The sequence below is a fragment of the Aquarana catesbeiana genome, linkage group LG08 (assembly GCF_042186555.1).
Source record: "Aquarana catesbeiana isolate 2022-GZ linkage group LG08, ASM4218655v1, whole genome shotgun sequence".
Taxonomy (NCBI): domain Eukaryota; kingdom Metazoa; phylum Chordata; class Amphibia; order Anura; family Ranidae; genus Aquarana; species Aquarana catesbeiana.
Window position 1 is genome coordinate 67,781,957 of NC_133331.1, and position 20,734 is coordinate 67,802,690.

General features: G+C 42.6%; 1 protein-coding gene across 1 annotated transcript in view; it reads right to left on the minus strand.

Moving 5' to 3' along the window:
* Window positions 1-1,871: 1,871 nt before the first annotated feature.
* Window positions 1,872-20,734, minus strand: part of CFAP58 (cilia and flagella associated protein 58) — a 114,204-nt gene continuing 95,341 nt past the window's right edge. Inside the window, exons 16-18 of the mRNA XM_073595928.1 lie at window positions 6,707-6,826; window positions 5,521-5,654; window positions 1,872-2,228 (exon numbers count right to left, since the gene is read on the minus strand). Coding sequence (XP_073452029.1) covers window positions 2,108-2,228; window positions 5,521-5,654; window positions 6,707-6,826 — 375 coding nt within the window. The 3' untranslated portion in view covers window positions 1,872-2,107. The remainder of the gene's footprint in view (window positions 2,229-5,520; window positions 5,655-6,706; window positions 6,827-20,734) is intronic.

The following is a 20,734-nucleotide window of genomic DNA, read 5'->3' on the forward strand; positions in this document are numbered from 1 at the left end:
GATCAAATACTTATTTTACTCACTGAATTGCAACTCAATTTATAACATTTGTATCATGTGTTTTTTCTGTATTTTTGATTAATATTTTGCATTGTCATTTCGCATAGCGGGAACACTCATTACAGCTCATGTTTTTTGAGGTTTTTTTTTTTGCGTGAACTCAGCAATGTTTCTGCGCAAAGTGCATAGGGCAGCCCATTTACTTGAATGGGCTGGCTATGTTCAACAAACTTGCCAAATTAACGAAAAGGGTGTTGTTCTGTCCTGAAGAGGAATGTGGGCACTGGACCAAGCAGGATATCAGAAACAGTACTGGTACGTGGAAAGGGTAATGGTTAATTCACGCTATGTGCGGTGACAGACGTTTTGCTGTGTGGTAAAATGTCTGTCACCGCAGGGACACACAGGAAACAATTGTTTCCTATTTGTACCATTCACACTGCAATGCAGCCTAGTGCTGTACTGTAGCATGCTGCGATAAAATACATACATGCTGCATTTTTACTTTCCCTACTCTACATCACGAAACATCCCCCTGTGTGCCTGCTACCAGTGGGAGAGGAGTGGTGGGAAGCCGTCATTTTCTGGCCCCTTCCTTTCCTGAATGATTACAGTGAGCGATCGGTACCAATCACCCCTGTGTTCATTCATCACGGAAGCATAGAAAACTGTATTTACTATGCTTCCATTTGTGAATGAGAAGGGAGCCTCAGAGTGCTTCCTAGTTCCTATTCATTAATTTGTGCAGCTGAGAAAGGGATTAATAATTCTATTTTCTCAGTAACTTTTGGCCAGGGGGGCGTCAGGTAGGCTGTATGGGGCCCTGTGATTTCTAACAACGGCTCGAACGAGCACCATATGCACATGTGTGGGTAAATACAGAGCCAGAAGCCATTCACTTGTATTGGGGGCTATACATGGCACGCGTAGTTCCCTGGGTGGCAAAAAAGCACAAAAAGCTACTAAGTGTCCTTGTGCATGAGGCCTTACATTTCCCCTTTTTGGAAGCTCTTTGCACTGTGTCCCCCTCCACTCTGCTTCCCTGACTTCCAGTTTGTATTATCTACTGCATCAGGACTATGATTCCTTGCGTGCTGCCTGTAGGTCCCATGCTTCCCCTGAGGATACTGTAGCACTAGAGCACAATTCTTCATGTGTTGTTTAAAATGCAAAAGTGTCCCCAAGCACACTGTATGCGTTCCCCGAGCACACTTAATGCGTCCCCCAAGCACAGCACCAAGAGGCATGTAAAGATGCAGTCCTGGTCAGGAGTCCACATATCCAGGTGACTAGGCTAGGCCTCCAGGGCGACCATGCAAGGCAGCATAGCCACCATATAGGCAGAAAGGTTTATTATGTTGCAAGGACTGCACATAGAAGTGGACAGGAAACAATAATGATGTAAGGTATGTTCCGCACAGACTTCTAACACATTAATATTATGGAAAAATAATCCCAAATAGTGTGAAAAAGAAAACACAATAGCTGAAATCCAAAATAAAAGGTGTATACATCAAAACAGTCCATCAAAGTGATAGATTAGTGACATTAGTCATGAGTGTCCATAATCCTGGTGAATCTTCTAAATAAACAGCTGTGTTGTGAAATTGATGTTAATCTTCGTGACTAAATAGTCACGTAATGCTACCAGAGCCCCTACCTCTAAATGGAGAAAAATAACCCTTGGATCGATATCCTGGGATGGGATCGCCTATGTGTCGTTCGTACTCCTAATCGATGTCCGTGTAGATGGTTATGGACGTGGTTCACATCTCTGCTGACGGCTTGAATGTCCTAAAAATCTCGTGGTTCCGTTATGGATGTTTAGTGTTCACCATTAAAGGAAATAAAAGAAAACAGGCCTCCCATAGTATAATATGTAAAGATAATACAATTTATTGAAAATGCCAAGTTGCCTCTTACATCAAAGTTCAAAACAAGCTTATCTGTATGTAGCCGTGTGTCAAACACACTCCTTGCATCACTTCCGGTCTCTCAAACTTCCGGCCGTATATATAAGATGTATATACAGTTATCAGACTGATCATATTTATTGGGTTAGCTTAAAAGAACAGAGTGAATTACATGTAGGACAGAAGAAGGTGGTTTAGGATGAAATTCTGGGGGCATGGCTGAGGGGGAATCCCCCTCCTGTAAATCGGGGCACATCCATTCTTTGCGGCTGAAGATACTGTGGGTCTGTGTCCATCATACTTCTCTCCTTTTCCCTAAACAGAGAAAAGATAGTGGAGTTAATACCCCCCCCGCCAAAAAACAAGTAAATCCATATATGCATAATAAAGGAGAACAGTATATGTTCAGTATAACAGTATATATTCTCAGATTTCCGAGAGATTTGGCAAAAAGACAATTTGGTGCATACAAAGTGGATTACAAAGTGGTCTTGTGTGACCATTGAGAAGTATATTTAAGTTAAATGTGTGCCAAGAGTTCAGCTTTAAGGATTTAGTGGAAAATTGTAATTTGGTTGGAATGTCTGCAGCTCCTTATTTTAAAATGACATGCTGCACTTCAATAAGGCCTCTTTTTTACTAGTGGTTGGGGAAAGGAAAAAAAAACACACAGTTGAGCATTTAGCTGCAAAGGCAGCGGAGGAGTCGTACATATGCCGCAGCAAAAATGATCTCCACTGTCGTGTTCAGTGGGCAATACTGCCCACTGTACGTGGCCCATTCAACTGACTAGGGGCACCCCGTAACCACCTTGCAACCATGTGCAATGCATGAGGTTGTGGGATGCTAGTGTGGGGTTCAAGAGGTTAAAGCAGATGGTGAGGAGGTAATAGGATGTCTCCTCACCACCTGTCAAATTGCTTCACATTTGAATCGCTCTTCAGAGGGCAACGCTAGTGTAAACTAGCCTTTAAACTTGCTTTCTTGTGCCTTCGTTTATAGACGACGTGAAACAGAAATCATAACAACGAAGAGATGACCAAAATCAGTTACCCCCCTTGCCACCAGTTTTGTGCAGTAAGCCTGAACCATCACTGCATAAATTTATTCTACATTGTGTTAGATGAAATCACATTACCCCGCAGCCCCATCTCCCCCTTGCAGCCACATAAAAATACTTGCACCATTATCAATATGCTTCTTTAGGTTCATTAATCTCTGCTAATTATGCATTCAAGGATTCTTGTAAGCAGATGTTTCACTGCTGTTGTGGAAGGAAAATGGACTTATTTAACATAGATTGAGAATTTTGTAAAAACACACTTAACAAAGTGAACTTGATATTGCTTAAAGAAGAATTTCTAAAATCCCCATACATACCTTTTTTCTTCAAGTCTTTATGCCGGTCCGGTGGCGACCTAGCAATTTATTCTCCTGCTTCTGGTGGGCATTCTTCAGGGACTGAGAGGCACTTGCGTAGTGTTGTGTGAGCACTGCTCAGTCCTGGAGCACTGTTAGCCCAGTCTGTGGGGTGACGCACCTCCCAGGGAGACTTGCACATGACAGGCTGGGCTCACAGAAACTGGGCAGCATGATAGAGTATCATTCTGCGACTAGAAATGTAAATTTAAAACGGCGCCCCCAAGGTGCATTTTCTAACAATAATTAACCGCTGCCTTCGATTTTGGGCTAATGCCCAAAAACTATAAATATAAACTCCATGTATTGAGGTGCTGGCTATCTGTTAAAACATCATAAGTGTGTATTTGAATTCATGCAATTAAAGTGAATCACAGCCAAATAAATGACTATCACCAACAGGTTAATTCCAAAATGCCATATGCAAAAAAACGCATATGCAAAAAACTCTTGTGCCAAACAATTCCAAAATACCATATAAAGAAAGACTCATATGTAGAGAAACTCTTGTGATAAAAAACAAAAGTTTTGAACAACAATAATAATAATAACTAAGTCCTTGTAAATATATGTAATGTGTCTCTTCAAATCCACTTCTTTTAATTTCACCATGTGTATATTAGTGATACATTGTTTTTAATATACTGTGCTCTTCTTAAATAATGTGCACCGCCACCTAAGGTAAGTGGGGAACTCACCAGATGGCTTAGGGCCACTAGGACCCTCACCGCTTTTGAGGACTTGGTTTTTATGTTTGGTATGTTTTGGACATCCGTTTACTTAACTTCAACCTTTATGCCCCGTACACACGATCGGACTTTTCGACAACAAAACTGTGGATTTTTGTTTGACGGATGTTGGCTCCAACTTGTCTTGCATACACACGGTCACACAAATGTTGGCCAACAATTACGAACGTAGTGACGTACAAGACGTACGTGATATCTCCATTACGAACGCTTTTACAAGACCAAGTGCTTCCGGCTCGTACTTGATTCCGAGCATGGATGAACTTTCGTGCGACGGACTTGTGTACACACGATCGGAAAGTCCAACAACAAAGTTTTGTTAGAGGAAAATTTGAGAACCTGCTAGCCAACATTTGTTGGCGGAAAGTCTGCCAACAAATGTTTGAAGGAGCATACACATGGTCGGACTTTCAGCCAACAAGCTCACATCCAACATTTGTTGTCGGAAAATCCAATCATGTGTACGGGGCATTAGTGTTTCCACCAGGATTATCTCAGCATGAGAAAACAATACCCGATAATAGTGCAATATGTTTATTAAAATAGGCTAATAAAATATAAAATAGCAATGCACATTTATTTGTGCCCTGGAGAGGCACACGCTATGCAGAGCCTTGTATAATACAATTATCGCTACCGCCCGTGTCTCTGAGCCGGTGTGCGTTCCACCTGGCCCGGACGTGACGTCAATTTAGACTCTGAACTTTCGCCTCTATTCAAACCTCAATATTGGTCTGAATATTGGTGGAAGTTCTGAGTCTCCACTGATGTCACGTCCGGCCCAGGTGGAACACACATCGGCTCAGAGACACGGGCGGTGGCGATAGGTGGTCAAAGGGTGGCCAAAGAAGGCAAAGGGAGGTCACACCAAATATTGATTTGATTTGGATTTCTCTTCTGTTCATTTACTTTCCATTTTTTCAACTGATAAAAATAAACTATTAACACTTCTATTTCTGAAAGCTTTCTTGATTGACAGCATTTTTCACACCTGCCTAAAACTTTTGCACTGTCTTGTACATCCCTCCTAACGTTATTTATGTATGAAACATTTGAAAACTTTTAATACAATTTCTTGAACAGAAAGCTGCTAAGCAAAAGCCAGTGTACTCTACACCACTGATTACACTTCACATTCGTAAAATCTGGACCAACATTTGGATCCAGTACCTTCCATTCATAATTTCAAAGCAACAAGATAGGGAGTAAATCACATGATCCCTGTATTTGGGCTGGTTGGGCAGCAAAGGGAAGGTAAATAAATACAAGGTTAGGAGGGCATTTACGTGACCCTACTGCTTTAACATACTTGGGCAAAGCATAGGTCCACTTGAGAGGATTACCTTGTGTGAAACGTCTTGGTTCAGCCAGTCACTTTCTGATCTACCCGGTGGTGCAGACTGTATTTATAAAGGAAACAATACAAGAAACACCATTACCTGGCTTGTTGCTCTTTGCGTTTTTGGGCAAGGTATTTCTTCTTCACGTTCTGAAGCTCATTGGCCAGTCTCTCAACCTCATACTTATATTCCTGACTCTGAGATTCGTACATGTTCACTTCTGATGACAGAGCCTACAAACACGTAAAATGAGAGATGTCTTTGTGAGTATTAATGGCTGTAACTATACACAAAGGGTGCCACGAAATCATTAAAGGACTCCATGCAGATGCAACGCTTGGGATAAACAAGACTTCATATTAACAAAACACTGTTTGTAATTACTACTCCTCTTTAGGGTTAAATAAACTACAAGACCAGTGTTTGTAGACACCCAACTAGCACACACACAAGAGTGCACACCCTTCCAAAACCATGGGCAACAATATGAAATTGTCCCCCTTTCGTCCACTCTTCTGGAAGGGCTTTCCAGAAGATTTTGGTCTGTGTCTGCTAGGATATACAGTATACCCATTTAGTCAAAAGAACATTTGTGAGGTTAAGTACTGATATTGGATAAGAAGACCTGGCTTACAATTGGTGTTCCAAATCATCCCAGAAATCTTCAGTACGGCTGAGGTCAGGGCTCTGTGCAGGCCCACCCAAAATCTTCCATAGTAGAGCTGGCTTTGTGCATGGGCGGGGCACAGTCATGCTGGAACAGAAAAGAACCTTCCCAAAACTGTTCCCACAAGTTTGGGCAAATGCTGCTGGGTTGTTGTATGCTAAAAGCGATTGCATGGCTGTGTGTTTAATTTTATACACCCAACAAGCTCATACAGGGGTGATGGTCAGGTATCCACAACCTTTTGCCCATATACTGTAAGTATATAAAGAATTAATAATATTGGATGTAGACAAACATAGATGGCTCCACCCATCAAGCCTTTAGCACTGAGCTGACCATACTGGCTGACACATTTTGTTACCTATTTTAAACACACCACTTGCACCTAAAAAAGGTTTTGAGAATGACTTGCCATCAGTGAGAAAGCATTACTTTAGGCCAGACTTTAATCCCTCATATTCTTCTGCATTTTCCAGCATAAAGAGAGCTTGAGGCCATTAAGGACTGCAAGATGACTGCTTTGCAACCACAAAAACCTGGCATTTGTTTCTCTATTTTTTGCAGCTGAAAAATTTACAGCCATACATGTGAGGCATGCACATGCTAGCGACTCCTTGCCTTTAGTTGTTTTGTCTTTTCCCGTAGTGTCTGCTGATAGATTTGCAGTTGCTCAGCAGCTTCTGGTCCCGGTTGCCGTGCTAAAATGAGCTTCAACTCCACATAGAGCTTTTCTTTCTCCTAGAAGATAAAAAGAATAATAAATTATCATCACTTTTAATAGCTTTAAATAAACATGCCGGCGGGGGACTGGTGCTCAAGGCCTGGGCCCTGCACAGATTTCCATGTGTCAGCCGCTCCCCGTCCCACAACTCCAGCCTGCTTGCCTGGATGTCACTGCTTCATCAGCTCCTGGGGGGAGGAGGAAGTGCGAACCGAGCCCATACTGCCACGACCGAGGGAAGGGCACCACCTACAATTAGTTGGGTGGCACAGCTTACCTTACTGGCTGGGTGTGGAAGCCTCAACCCCCATAGACACGTGTGAGGGAGCAGAGCAGCCTGTGTTCTAGGTGTATGTGAGGAAGGTGGAGGTGGGAGAGTGCCACACTTCTGGAGGATTCGTCTGTACACACCATGGAGCTGAGGGGACCTCACTGTACATGTACATATACACATCTGACTGAGTCAGTCTCTCTCTTTTTTCTCTCTTATTCTCTCTCTTTTTCATTCTTTTTCCCTCTCTCTTTTTCATTCTTTTTCTCTCTCTCTCATTTTCATTCTCTCTCTTTTTCATTCTCTCTTCCTCTTTCATTCCTTCTCTCTCTCTCTCTGTTTTTTTTTCATTCTCTTTCTCTTTCATTTTTTTCTCTCTATTTCATTCTCTTTTTTTCTTTCTCTTTCTATTTCATTCTCTCTCTCTCTCTCTTTCTCTTCCTCTCTCTTGCATTCTCTTTTTCTCTCTCTCTCTTTTTCATTCTCTTTTCACTCTCTCTTTTATTCTCTTTTGTATGCTATTTTTTTTCATTCTCTCTCTTTCATTCACTCTTTTATTCTCTCTTTTTCTCTCTCTCTTTCATTCACTCTTTCATTCTCTCTTTCATTCTCTCTTTCATTCACTCTTTCATTCTCTCTTTTTCTCTCTCTCTCTCATTCTATCTCTTTCATTCTCTCTTTTTCCTCTCTCTCTTTTTCATTCTCTCTTTTTTTCTCTCTCTCTCTCTCTTTCATTCTTTTTTTTCTCTTACTCTCTCTTTTATTCCCTCTATTTTTTTCCCTCTTCTTCATTCTTTTTTCCCCATTTCTCTTTTTTCTTTATCTTTCTCTCTCTCTTTCTTAATCTTTCTTTTATCTCTTTTTGTTCCCCCTTTCTTTTTTTTCTATTTCTCTTTTTTTTATTTATTTCTTCTTTTCTCTTTCTTTCTCCCTTTCTTTTTTTTTCTGGGGGCTGATTTAAAAAACTGGCTCCAAACTTTTTTAGCTGGGTCCTAGATTCAAAGACAAATTTGTCAAGCCCTGTGCTGGGGTAAGGTCTGGGATTGGCACAACGGTGCTGACTGGCTGTTCCTGAAAATGTCCTAAGGCGCTATGACCAAAATCATTTCACTAATGCTTCAGTATTTGGTCACAAGACCAGGGTGTGGGTGTCTGATGCGGCAGTTTCCCCTTACCCATCACATATGTCTACTGCATCACCGCATACACATTAACATGTTAATTTGTGCAATAATGTGCATTGTGTTAAGGTAGCCCATTCATTTTGAATGAGCCACCAACACACCACAACACATGAAAAACTGGACAGGAACCTTTAATTTTTCAATACAGTGGACAGAAATGTACAGTTGACGCATTTGCAAAGTACATTTGGGTGCCATTTACCATTCATTATGTATGGCACCACAATGTTCCGCGAATCTCGTGTTTTGGCAAGGTGCAGTAAAACGCACGATTTATCAACTCTTACTGGCAAGCATAGGTGTCTTTCCACCCTAAGTGTATGATCAGCATTGAGGGTATATACTTATAGGTCTGCTTTAGATGCTGGAATTTGAAAACATGTTTTCTATTAAGAGCTCCAAATGAGAAAATGAGGAATGCAATTCAGGTGGAAAAGAGGAAATGTGAAAACAACTTTATTAAGAACAGGGAGGGAAATCTATAAAACCTTCTCTCTTCTGCAAAACCACTTTTATAAAGCGTCCATTATTCTCTCTTCTGCCTGTACAAGAGCAAAACACTGGCGTCATTTGTTTCATCAGCTCTGCGAAAAGTTCTGACAGCCCAGGGAAGGAAGGCAAGAAGAAGGTGGGGTTTAATGGAATCCGCGTTCCTGTTTTGACATAGAAAACACATAGATTCTAATAGATCTAAATGACTGAGTTCAGGTGCTTCCAGTGAAGGAGTCTATTATTGCAACAGTATACAAATACATTTGAGGGCTCATGCTATGGTTGCCATGTGTCTCAGTTTCCCAGCGACAGTGTCTGTACTGAGGGGTTTGTTCCCAGAAAATGGACATCCCCAGGTCTGTCCCCAGGAGTGTGTTGCTATGGCTATTTTAGTGATTTTTAGCATAGATATAGGAGTGATGCAGAGAGAGACCACTGCTCAGGTAGGTAGGAGTGATGCACTTTGAATGCATTTGTTACTTTTAGAGGCTGGGCTTCCCCTATTCAAAAGCTAATGAATTGGTATGACTGGTTCATGAGCTCAGGACAGGAAGTGATGCTACAGGAAATAGGGGGTGGGAAACGGGACTTGAACAGCCACGTGCTGAAGACACAAAGGAACTGGTAGTTGTGGGAGACTCCATGATGACATGAGGGTATGGTTTTGTGGGTCTGGCTACAAATGAGGATGTGGGTTTCTGGACATGGTCAGTAGGATGTCCCTGGATTTCATTTGAAAATCTGGTAACCTTAGCTCATGCACACGGCTGTCTCTCACTGTACAGTGTAAATACCAGCATACTCTCCTGTCAGCAAGCACACAGGTGCTATGTACAGCCTCCTATAGAAGTTAATAACTGTACACAGCTATACACATTAACACAGTGCCCTGTGACAGTTTGAGAAGGGTTAGGTGTTACCCATGGTTCTCATTGAGGCATGTTGAGGGGCTCCAGGGTGCTTGTGTCATACAGTGGAAACTGGATTTTTAGTTTCCTCAAAAACTGGTAGAACCCGGTGTGGGTCCTGGAGCCCAGAGGCTTCACAGAGGCTTCACAGAGGCTTGGGAGGGATGAAGCCTTCAATCCTGAGTCCAGGTTTTGCAGATAACCAGCACACTGATGGTGCAGGTGTGCCCAGCCCTTTTTATTGTTGAGGCAGAGTATGGTTCAGGGCTCTTATCCTGGAGACAAACTGCTGCATGAGCAATGTGCTTCTGTAAACAGACACTGGGAGCGTATCTGTTTTGGCGTCAAGGAGAGCCACTCTGACCAGGTCATTGCCTGAGAAATGTAGTATGTTAAAGATTACATGAGATTTAAGTGATTGGGTTTCCATCCAATTTAAAAGGGCCTATTACAGTCAATAGGCCTCCCTACACCAATCTGTCAATGCAATCCTACTCTATCTATCTTTAGGTAACCCATGAAAACTCGACTCTATAGGCAAACCTACCGACTTCTAAAAAACACATTAAACAACCAATTTCTCACACAGATACTGCCTGTTTTATCACTCACCCCTTACTTTAGATTATAGCCCTTAAGGAGCAGGGACCTCCTAACCCTCTTCTACTGCAACTGTACTGTCCTCATTTTACTTTGTAAAGCGCTGTGCAAACTGTTGGCGCTATATAAATCCTGTATAGTAATGATATCCTTGAATAAAGGTAATTTAGGTACTTTATTAAAAAGAAAATGGCAATAGCGTAGGATACACACTGCTGTAAACCTAATGTCATTCAGTCAGGGCGGGGGTTCTCAACCTTTTGAAGAGCGAGGGCCACTTAGGTGGTTTGGTAACCAGTCGTGGGCTACAATGAACTATGGAGTTTTACCGCCCCCCCAAACTGCAAATGTAAACAAGCCCTTATTGTTCTGAGCCCCCCCCCCCCCAATAAGGCTGCTTTCACACTGATGCGCTGCTGCTTACCCGTGGCTTTCTTACAGGATACCTGCATTGAGCCATAGACTTCTATTACATCTTGCAGGTATGGTGCACTTTCTGAACGCACCAAAACTCCTACAGCTTCCAGGCTGCGAGAAAGGACCCAGGCGAAGTGCACTTGGTATCACTCTGCCTGGGACAGAGGAAGCATTGGCTTATGCAGCTCCTGCTCCATATACAAACACCTGGTTCCTCCGCTGCCGGCTCCATGCACTCTGATGCTCTAGGATGGCGGGTCGTCAAACCCATTGATGGCGATCTAGCCTTGCTGACTTGCCATCCCAGAGCATGGGCGTGCTCTTGCCTGGTGTGAGGTTGCGGGCCACATCAGAGGGCTCTGGGTTAAGCACCCCTGAGCTAGGGTTTAAATCTACCTAATATACTGTATATCTGATGGCCCACTTTCAAATTACTACATCTTCTCTTCCAGCCAAATGAAAATTTCTCAAATGCTGGAGGAAGCCAATATTCAAGAAGGTCTCAAATACTCAAAAGATGTGTAGCTTACCTATAATGTACTTGATACCATGAAATACGGTTTGATGGGACTTGATCAACTTTTTCTGCTATAAAGTAGGTGTGTCATAGGACAATGGCGGTAAACCACGCTCTACATAAGCCACATTTGGCTTGGTTGCATGGTTCAAAAATAAAACACTATAATATCGACCTGTAGTATCTCTATACAAGACACTGCCACTACACTCTCAAAAAAGGTTTGATGATGGAAAATGCTGAGAGCGTTATCTGTAGATAAACACTCAATATTGTCCACCACCTGCTGACTTCCATCTCAAAACAATTTATCAAGCAGGCTACGATCCTCCATTCCTGCATAGCCAGCACATTGCCTCCTCTCCCATGGGGTCTGCAGCTGGAATTTACAGTTAAAGAAATATATATTAAAAAAAAAAAGCTTGAGAAAAGCTTAATCTCTTAAATTTAAACCCAAAGGAAATTATTTAAATTGCTAAGTATTTTATATCCGACATATACAATTACATTTTATTGATCTTGATATTTCTATATCTGATGTAATTCTAGCAAATAAGTTAATCAGGAAGAGAAAAATCCTCCCCTACCTTCTCCCCTGTACTTTCCTTGCCAGCGCATATCTGAAAAATAAATGCTATTGACACACAGGCTTCAATTTACTAAAGCTAAATCTGCTGTTCCCTTTGCAAAGGGATTTTGCACAGAAATTTCACTGGAGCTTAGTGAATGTGGTGAAATTTAACTTTGCAAAGGACACCCAATCAAGTGCATTTAACCACTTGACCTCTGAAAGACTTACCCCCCTTCATGACCAGGCCATTTTTTGCAATACGTTACTGTGTTACTTTAACTGACAATTGTGCAGTCATGCAACGCTGTATCCAAATCAAATTTATGTCCTTTTTCCCACAAATAGAGCTTTCTTTTGGTGGTATTTGATCACCTCTGCAATTTTTTTTAGCTATAAACAAAAAAAGGCAAACATTTTTTTTTTTACTTTCTGCTATAAAACATATCATGAAATCATTGAAAAAAAATATAATTTATTCATAAATTTAGACCAATATGTATTCTGCTACATATTTTTGGTAAAAAGAAAATCCCAATAAGCGTATATTGATTGGTTTCCGCAAAAGTTCTAGCGTCTACAAACTATGGGATATTTTTATTTATTTTTATTAATAATATTATTATTTTTTACCAGTAATGGCATAGATCAGCGACTTATAGCGGGACTGCAATATTGCTGCGGACATTCTGACACTAACTGACACTTTCTGGGGACCAGTGACACTAATACAGTGATCAGAGCTAACAAAATATGCATTGTCAGAATGGCGATCTGCCTTGTTTACATAGGCAGATCGCAGTTCTGTCTCTGTGCCTAACGATCAGCGGATGCAGGAGGACATCGAGTACTGTGCACTAGCCAATAGGCTTCCGTTGTGCATATTCACAGCGCAAGCGAGCCGGCGGTGGCGCACATGCACGCCCCCTACCCGGAAGAGTATATATACGTGATCCGGCGCACAGGTGCCACCCTCTAGCAGTAAAATTGCTATAGAGTGGACCTTAAGTGGTTATTAAACATTTATTCCACAACAAAGGATTTCCAGAGCACTATGGGTTAGCTAAGCAGAGAGCCTTAGCAGCCTACTTGGTAACTTGGCTTGCCTGAATAAATTCATGTTCTATCACTGGAATGAGACACTTGTTTTTAATGATTTGCAAAGGACCTAATGGGTTTGTACACAGTTAGGTTAGGTTTAGACTTGCATCTAAACCGCCGTTTGACAGGCAGTGAGGAGGCAATGTGACCCCTCCTCTCCTCCTTTTTTAACCCCATTAATGCTGCAAAAGTGTGCCACAATCTAAAATTGCCCCCCCCCCCCCCCCCCCCCCATCACAAGTCTAAACAAGCCCTTAAAGTGTCCCAGATAGCAAGGATAACTTGCCACAAATTTGTGGCAGTGTTGAATTGTAAGTCTGTTAACTTACTGCACATTTTCAAGTTCTAGTTGAAATTTTTGTAACAAATGTGTGTGGCAAGTCTCTAGCAAGAGCAAAGTTGCAGTGGTGAGTCTACAGTAAGACCTCTGCAAGTCTATAGCATGAAAATTCAGCCACAGTGACCCCTGTGGTGGGATGACTATTGCACAACAAAACTGCCCCAGAACTTGCAGCAGACTTGCAGAATGTTTGCAAAGAAAGTTGATCTGAGGTCATGCAATGTGGACTTGCTGCAATTGTGCAACAAACTTGTGAAGCCTGGCAAGTCTAGCAATAGCGTAGAAAGTAATTTTCAAATTTACAGCACAATTGCTTGCTATCTGGGGTAGGTCCACCCTTGGATCTTGGAGGCTCCAACTGTGAGATCTCCCTGCCCCAATCCCTGATTTTCCTCCTGTCCACCTGGGAGTTGTGCATGTTCCTCACTACCATTGTGTATTCCAGCTCCCCTCTGCCCTCCATTAGATTCTCCATAATATAAAATAAAAATAAAATCCAGCAGGAACGGTAAAAACTTTTCGTAATGGCTACAGCAGATGTGCAGACCTGAAAAATCAGTGCAGACATCTCACCAACAGTTCCCCCACTTGGGTGGACTTACCATTTATAGACCCCCTCCCACTGCACACTTGCTATATTGACTTCTGTAAAAGTGAAATAAAAGTATTTTTTTTTAAATAATTGGCTGGAGTTCTTATTCAGAGAGTGTGACAAGAATATGACATTGATTATCAGGCTGTAAAAAAATATAGCAATCTGTATCGTGTGCCTATGTGACATAAAGGCATGAGAATGTTGGAGTGAGGAAAGGCTTGGCAATGACTGGGCACTTACAGTGAGATTGCATTTAGGCTGCCAGTAATTGTCCAGAAAGACAAAGAGTGCTGAATCCGATGGCTTTTTCACAAAATTCCAAATAATGATGGGCAATATTAGCAGAATAGAGAAAAGCAGCTCCCTGCCGTAGTATCCACTGTGGTGCAGAAACAGCATAACAAAATGAGTTGGCAAGGGGACTCCTTTTTTTTTTTTTTTTTTTTTAAAGGGCATCGGGCCCCTGCCAAGTTGTTTAATACAATCCTTGCTGGGCGAATTGGGAATGGGGATGGTGAAATACAATAGTCGGTGTTTACAGAGTAGGCCCCAGGAGCTGCGTTTCATTCTGCCACTGCGGCAGGCCAACAAACAGGCAGAAGAATTAAAGCCCGCAAGTGCTCCCTTGCCAGCAGTTGAGTGCGGGCGCCGAGCACATATCTCTGCGCCCGCTCTGCTGTTACAGAACACTCTCCGCTGATAAGCACTCAATAGGTCACTGCGGGCATTTCATTTAAAGGATGTTTTTGTACAATATGTTGGAGGGTGCAAGGACAAAAATGGATTTGGTGTTTTGCTTGTTTGGATACAATAGAACATCTGGAGGATTGATTCAGACAGGTAAGCTGTGACAGGGGCAATCGCTGCCTGGGTTTTGTGATTACATGGTTACATAGTTAACTAGGTTGGATAAACACACTTCCACTAAGTTCAGCAGCTCATTAACTTCAGCAATTTTGGTCCACAGGAAGGCAAGTCAATCGTTGGCCTAATTTCCCAGATCAAAATACACTATATTGTCAAAAGTATTGGGACACCTGCCTTTACACGCACATGAACTTTACTGGCGTCTTAGTCCGTAGGGTTCAGTATTGAGTTGGCTGACCCTTTTCAGCTATAACAGCTTCAACTCTTCTGGGAAGGCTGTCCACAAGGTTTAGCAGTGTGTCTCCTTTAGGAGTGCGCACCAGTGCACAAAGCAAGGTCCATAAAGACATGGATGAGTGAGTTTGGAGTGGAGAATCTTGACTGGTCTGCAAAGACTCCTGACCTCAACCCGATAGAACACCTTTGGGATGAATTTGAGCGGAGACTACGAGCCAGGCCTTCTCGTCCACATCAGTGCCTGACCTCACAAATGCACTTCTGGAAGAATGGCCAAACATTCCCATGGACACACTCCTAAACCTTGTAGACAGTCTTCCCAGAAGAGTTGAAGCTGTTATAGCTGCAAAGGGTGGGCAAACGCAATATTGAACACTATGGACTGAGACTGGGATGCCATTAAAGTTCATGTGCGTGTAAAGGCAGGCGTTCCAGTACTTTTGACAATATTGTGTACTCCCATATGTCGACTGTTGGTGAATATGCCCCATAGGCATAAGATGATCAAGCATTGATCTATAAATCACTTTTGTTCCCCTGCTAACAAGATGGCCCAGTGTAAGGCTTGGTTCACACCTATACATTTTTTAGTGCGTTTTCAGTTTTGCAGAAACACACTACAGTCCATTTCACATGATTTCCTATGAATGTAGATACATCTGTGCATTTTATGGAAAGGGCCAGGGATTTTTTTCTGGTTTTTGGTTCCATAGACTTCAATGGATTAAAAATGTGCATTGCAAAGCGCAAAATGCACCTGGAATATGCAAACTGCAAGCTGCATAGGTGTGAACCAGACCTTAGTAAAAAATCTACAGGAGGGGTTTACACTCTATTTGTCTTCATGTGCACTAAGGCTCGGGCATCAAGCACTGCACTGTGGGCACTATATCCACACCTGGACATACCAGGGGGCTCTAATCTGGTATAATCTCTGGTGAACATGCCAAGAAGGTCCATGTTTAGGCACTTCCTTTTATAGAGTGGCAACCAAATTGTGCTTCTGTGCTGTCATTCTGTGACCATACATCAGGGGAGTCTAAATTCCATTGCAGACTGCATCAACATTATGGTTGCCCTCAAAGAACCAGTTGTAATGGTAAGACTAGATATCCAGAGCAACTCACCATCAGAAGTCAAGAGTCCCCCACCCTCCCTTATATCACAGTGCACCCACACTACCTTGTGCTGCTGACAGGAAGAAGCTGGGGGTGGAGCTGGAAAGCAGATAGCGCAGGGTCTGGAGGAGGACTAGAGGAGGGCTGGAGTCTGCTGAATGTTGAGAACAGGGGAGGCGGAGACGAGGGGGTGTTGTGGCCACACAGAGAGGTGCAGGATCTATAGGAGCAGTTCTGTCCTCTCTTCTGCTAGCTGCTTACATGCGGGGGGTCAAAAATAAGCTTCTCTGCGGCTGCATGGAGAAGTGCAGGAGGGTGCCACAGCTGCAGGAGAAATGTGAGGGCCACATGAAATGGCCTGGTGGGCTGGATTCGGCCCGTGGGCCTTGTTTGACATATGTGCCATACATGAACTTGGGGCCCTACTCAAGACAAACATGCAGGTACAGGTGGAGAAAAAAGAGCTTGTCATAACTCTACACAAACACTCCTATAAAAAAGGGTTTAAACCACCGCAGACCAGAACAGCCCAGGTGCAAAGTCAGTAAACCTGGCTTCAGCCCGTCTCCATCTAAACCCCCCCCTGTTTTTCACCCACCCACAGGACTTAACCATGGAGTCCATAACTAAGGCCTGTGGGCAGGGTGAAATGCATCAGGGGGGTGTGGCCTGGATGAAGCTGCGTTTACTGACGTTGCACCTGGGTTGTTCTGGTTTCAACCTGTTTTTCCAGGTGTGCAGTCATCCTGTTACAGGTGTCGATGGTGACTATTTCAACACACAATACGCAGGTATGTCCACTGCTGTCGTCATTACCAAACCTGCCCTGAGAAGTGCCAACTGCTGGAGTGCATGTAGACAGGAAGTGACTGAAAAGAGGCTGCGAAAGATCATCAGCACTGAGATGCCACAAAGGATAAAAAAAGTTGAAATAACTAAATTATAATGAAAAAATAATAAGATTTTTGTACTTGCTGAAAAATCTTTCTATCCAAGCGAGTTTGGACATTCTTAAACAGTTGGGTTATACTGCCACCTGCAGGGGGTTGAGACACAGGCAAACAAAAAACGCCCCCCCATCCCATAGCCCCACCTCTAAATGAAATGCAGTGTTAATGTTGACATCAAATTTCAATGTAGTTTTAGTCATAGTCTTTTGACTAAAATGTTATTTAAGCTTTAGTTGTATTTTAGTCATCTGAATGGTTTTAGTTTTAGTCGTATTTTAGGTCGGCTAAAATCTCTTACATTTTAGTCAACTAAAATTTACTAGAGGGTATATTAATGCTGGCTGCTGGGTGATCTATTGTTGCTGGAGGACAAATCCTCTTGGAGGTGTATTTTTGCTGGGGGGGTATTTTGTTTCAAGGGGGTCTATTTGTTCCTGGAGCGGACCTATTGCTGCTGGTGGACAAATCCTCTCAGGGGTGTATTTTTGCTGGTGGTCTATTGTTGCTGGGAAATCTATTGTTGCTGGGGGTATTTTGTTGCGGGGTGGCTATTGTAGCAGGGGGCTATTGTTATTGGCTACCGGGGATTTCTTTTACTGCTTTTTTTGTTATCATTAACACATTCAATACAAAGAACCACAAAACAATACTTGACTCTTTATTCTCGATACTGGGAGATGTATGGGGCGTGGAACCAAGGAACGGTGCTCGGGGGTGGGTAGGGGGTGGAGAGACAAGGGATGACTCAGAAGGAAGGTCAAATTTTGATTTTGTTTTAGTCATAGTCTTTTGACTAAAATGCCATTTTAGTCATCTGAATTGTTTTAGTTTTAGTCGTATTTCAGTCAACTAAAATAGTGTTAAATTTAGTTGATGAAAATATTTTTGTTGATGAAATTAACACTGCTGTCATGTTTTTTTGAGCAAGTGGTACAAATAGTCAATAACACAGAGTGGGTTGAACCTGTGTCCCTCATGGGACATCGAGAAAAAGATTTGTTAGTAAGTACAAAAGAGTTATATTGCTTAAAAACAGCCTCTCCAGGAGTAGATTGCGTAAAATCTGAATCAGAGATGTATTTAGGGGCCTCAGGTACATTTAGTAATGTAGACCCAGAAGGGTCAGAGTTAGACTATGCTGGAGATGACATCAGAGCTTGCTTAGACCCTCTACAAGCACATTGATTCCTTACTGAACAAACCGACAAAATGTCCATCTGTCTCCTCACACATCACCAACTTACTAACAGACATATCAGCCTGGTTGTCACATCACTTCCTCAAACTCAACCTATCCAAAACCAAGCTCATGATATTTCCTCCCTCAGGTGCCACTTCCCCTGATTTCTCTGTCAATATCAATGGCTCAACTATGAACTTGTCCCCCCACGCCAAGGTCCTAGGTGTAATCCTGGACTCTGAACTAACCTTTCGGCCCCACATCCTATCACTATCCAAAATTTGCCGCCTCAACCTCCGCAACATCTCCAAGATACGCCACTTCCTAACCAATGTCACCACAAAGCTTCTAATCCACTCCCTGGTCATCTCTCACCTCGACTACTGCAACTCCCTTCTCATTGGCTTACCTCTAAATAGGCTATCTCCACTTCAGTACATCATGAACACTGCTGCCAGTCTCATCCACCTCACAAACCGCTCAGTGTCTGCCATACCCCTCTGCCAATCCCTCCATTGGCTGCCACTCAGCCACCAAATTCAAGACACTAACTATAACTTACAAAGCCATCCACAACCTGGCCCCCAGCTACATCACTAACCTAGTCTCAAAATACCAACCTAATCGTTCACTTCGCTCCTCCAAGACCTCCTGCTCTCAAACTCCCTTGTCACCTCATCCCATGCTCGCCTTCAGGACTTCTCCAGAGCTTCTCCCATCCTCTGGAATGCTCTACCCCAATCTGTCTGATTTTCTCCTACTTTATCCACTTTCAGATGATCCCTGAAACTCTTCAGAGAAGCCTATCTGCCCCCCCCCTAACAACTGCACATTTATCTTCTCAATCAGCACCTTGCCCACAGTTATTACCTCTTGTATCTCTTGACCTTCCCTCTTAGATTGTAAGCTCTAAGGAGCAGGGCCCTCTGTTTCCTACTGTATTAAAGTGTATTGTATTTGTACTGTCTACCCTCAAGTTCTAAAGCGCTGCATAAACAGTTGGCACCATATAAATCCTGTACAATAATAATAAAAATGAACATATGGTGCCTTGAGGACACAGGAAAGGTCTTGGTCTCACCCAACAGAGCTGAAGAAGACACCAATGAGGATGATCCAATAGCAATAGGTGGAATAAAGAGCTAGATTAAAGAAGTTAGTTCCTTCTGGGGATACCAACAAATTCCACCTAGACATAGTAGGAGAGGTAACCCACTGCATACATTTAGCGATTTAGACTTTGCTGGGGATGATGTTGGAACACTCTTAGACCCTCTGCAAGCAGACTGTCCCATTACTTGTGCGCAAACCAGCACAGAAAAAATCTGAACATCAAAAGACGCCTAAAACACAGCACACAAAACTGGTCTAAATCAATATTGGTTATAACACTGTGACATGAACCAGGTAGAGAAGCTGAGTGACAGATATTTATGTATAAATGAAAGAGACACATAGGTACAACATCAATCATAAAAAACGATAAAATGTGGGTAGCCCAGAAATAGATATAAAAAAATCTGACACTAAGGCTAAGCACGCTGCTATGTGCTGCGGAGAGGGAACGCTATGGGTGAAGGGGAAGGGAAAAACACCACACAAACCACCACAGTGTAGTTAGTATCATTAATAAAAGTGCTTTATTAAAAGACAAATCCCTACTCACAAGGTATGAGTCAAAGCACACATAGGGGTTGCCAGGCAGGGGAAAGAAAGCCCATACACCGTCCACAAGCCCCGGCCAGGGGCATGCATATCTGGGCATACCGAGAAATTGTACCTAGACATAGTAGGAGAGTGCTGTATGAGCTGGGGTCACCCTTTGCAGCGTGACTGTTCTCTGTGAACCTTAGAAAAGACATGTTACACCACAAAGAAGAAAGCCATAAGGCCCAAAGTGAGGCAAGGTGCCTGCAAACCCAGCAGCTGGAGCTGATGAGGGTCGCAGTGGGCAAATCGCTGGAGGAGACTGGATGATCCATTAGATGCTTCGCCAGCAAGAACAAGATGATGCTTTTTCTAGGCTAAATGGTGAGAGAAAGCACAGAATGCATATAGTGGGGAAAATAATTATTTGATCCCTTGCAGATTTTGTAAGTTTTACCACTTACAAAGAAATAAAGGGCCTATAATTGTTATCATAGGTGTATTTTAAATGATAGAAACAGAATATTAACCAAAAATCAAGAAATAACACAATACAAATGTTATAAATTTTGTTGCAGTTCAGTGAGTAAAATAAGTATTTGATCCCCAAGCAAAACATGACTTAGTACTTGGTGGAGAAACACTTGTTTGCGGACATGAGACAGATCGCTGCTCCAGGTGAGTATAATAATCCACCAGCTCTGGCTCACAACCGTGAACATGTAGACCAAGTGAGAAAAATTAGCTGTACACCAATATCCATCCAACAGGTTTATTGAAAGACTACCACCAGGACTAAAATAGCGGACCAAGGGGTGACGTTGTTTCACACATACATTGTGCTTCTTCAAAAAGCAGTTGGCTACCAGGTTTGCACACATCTCAGGAGGGATTTTGGTCCACTCTTCTTTACAGATCTTGGCGGCGTATTGT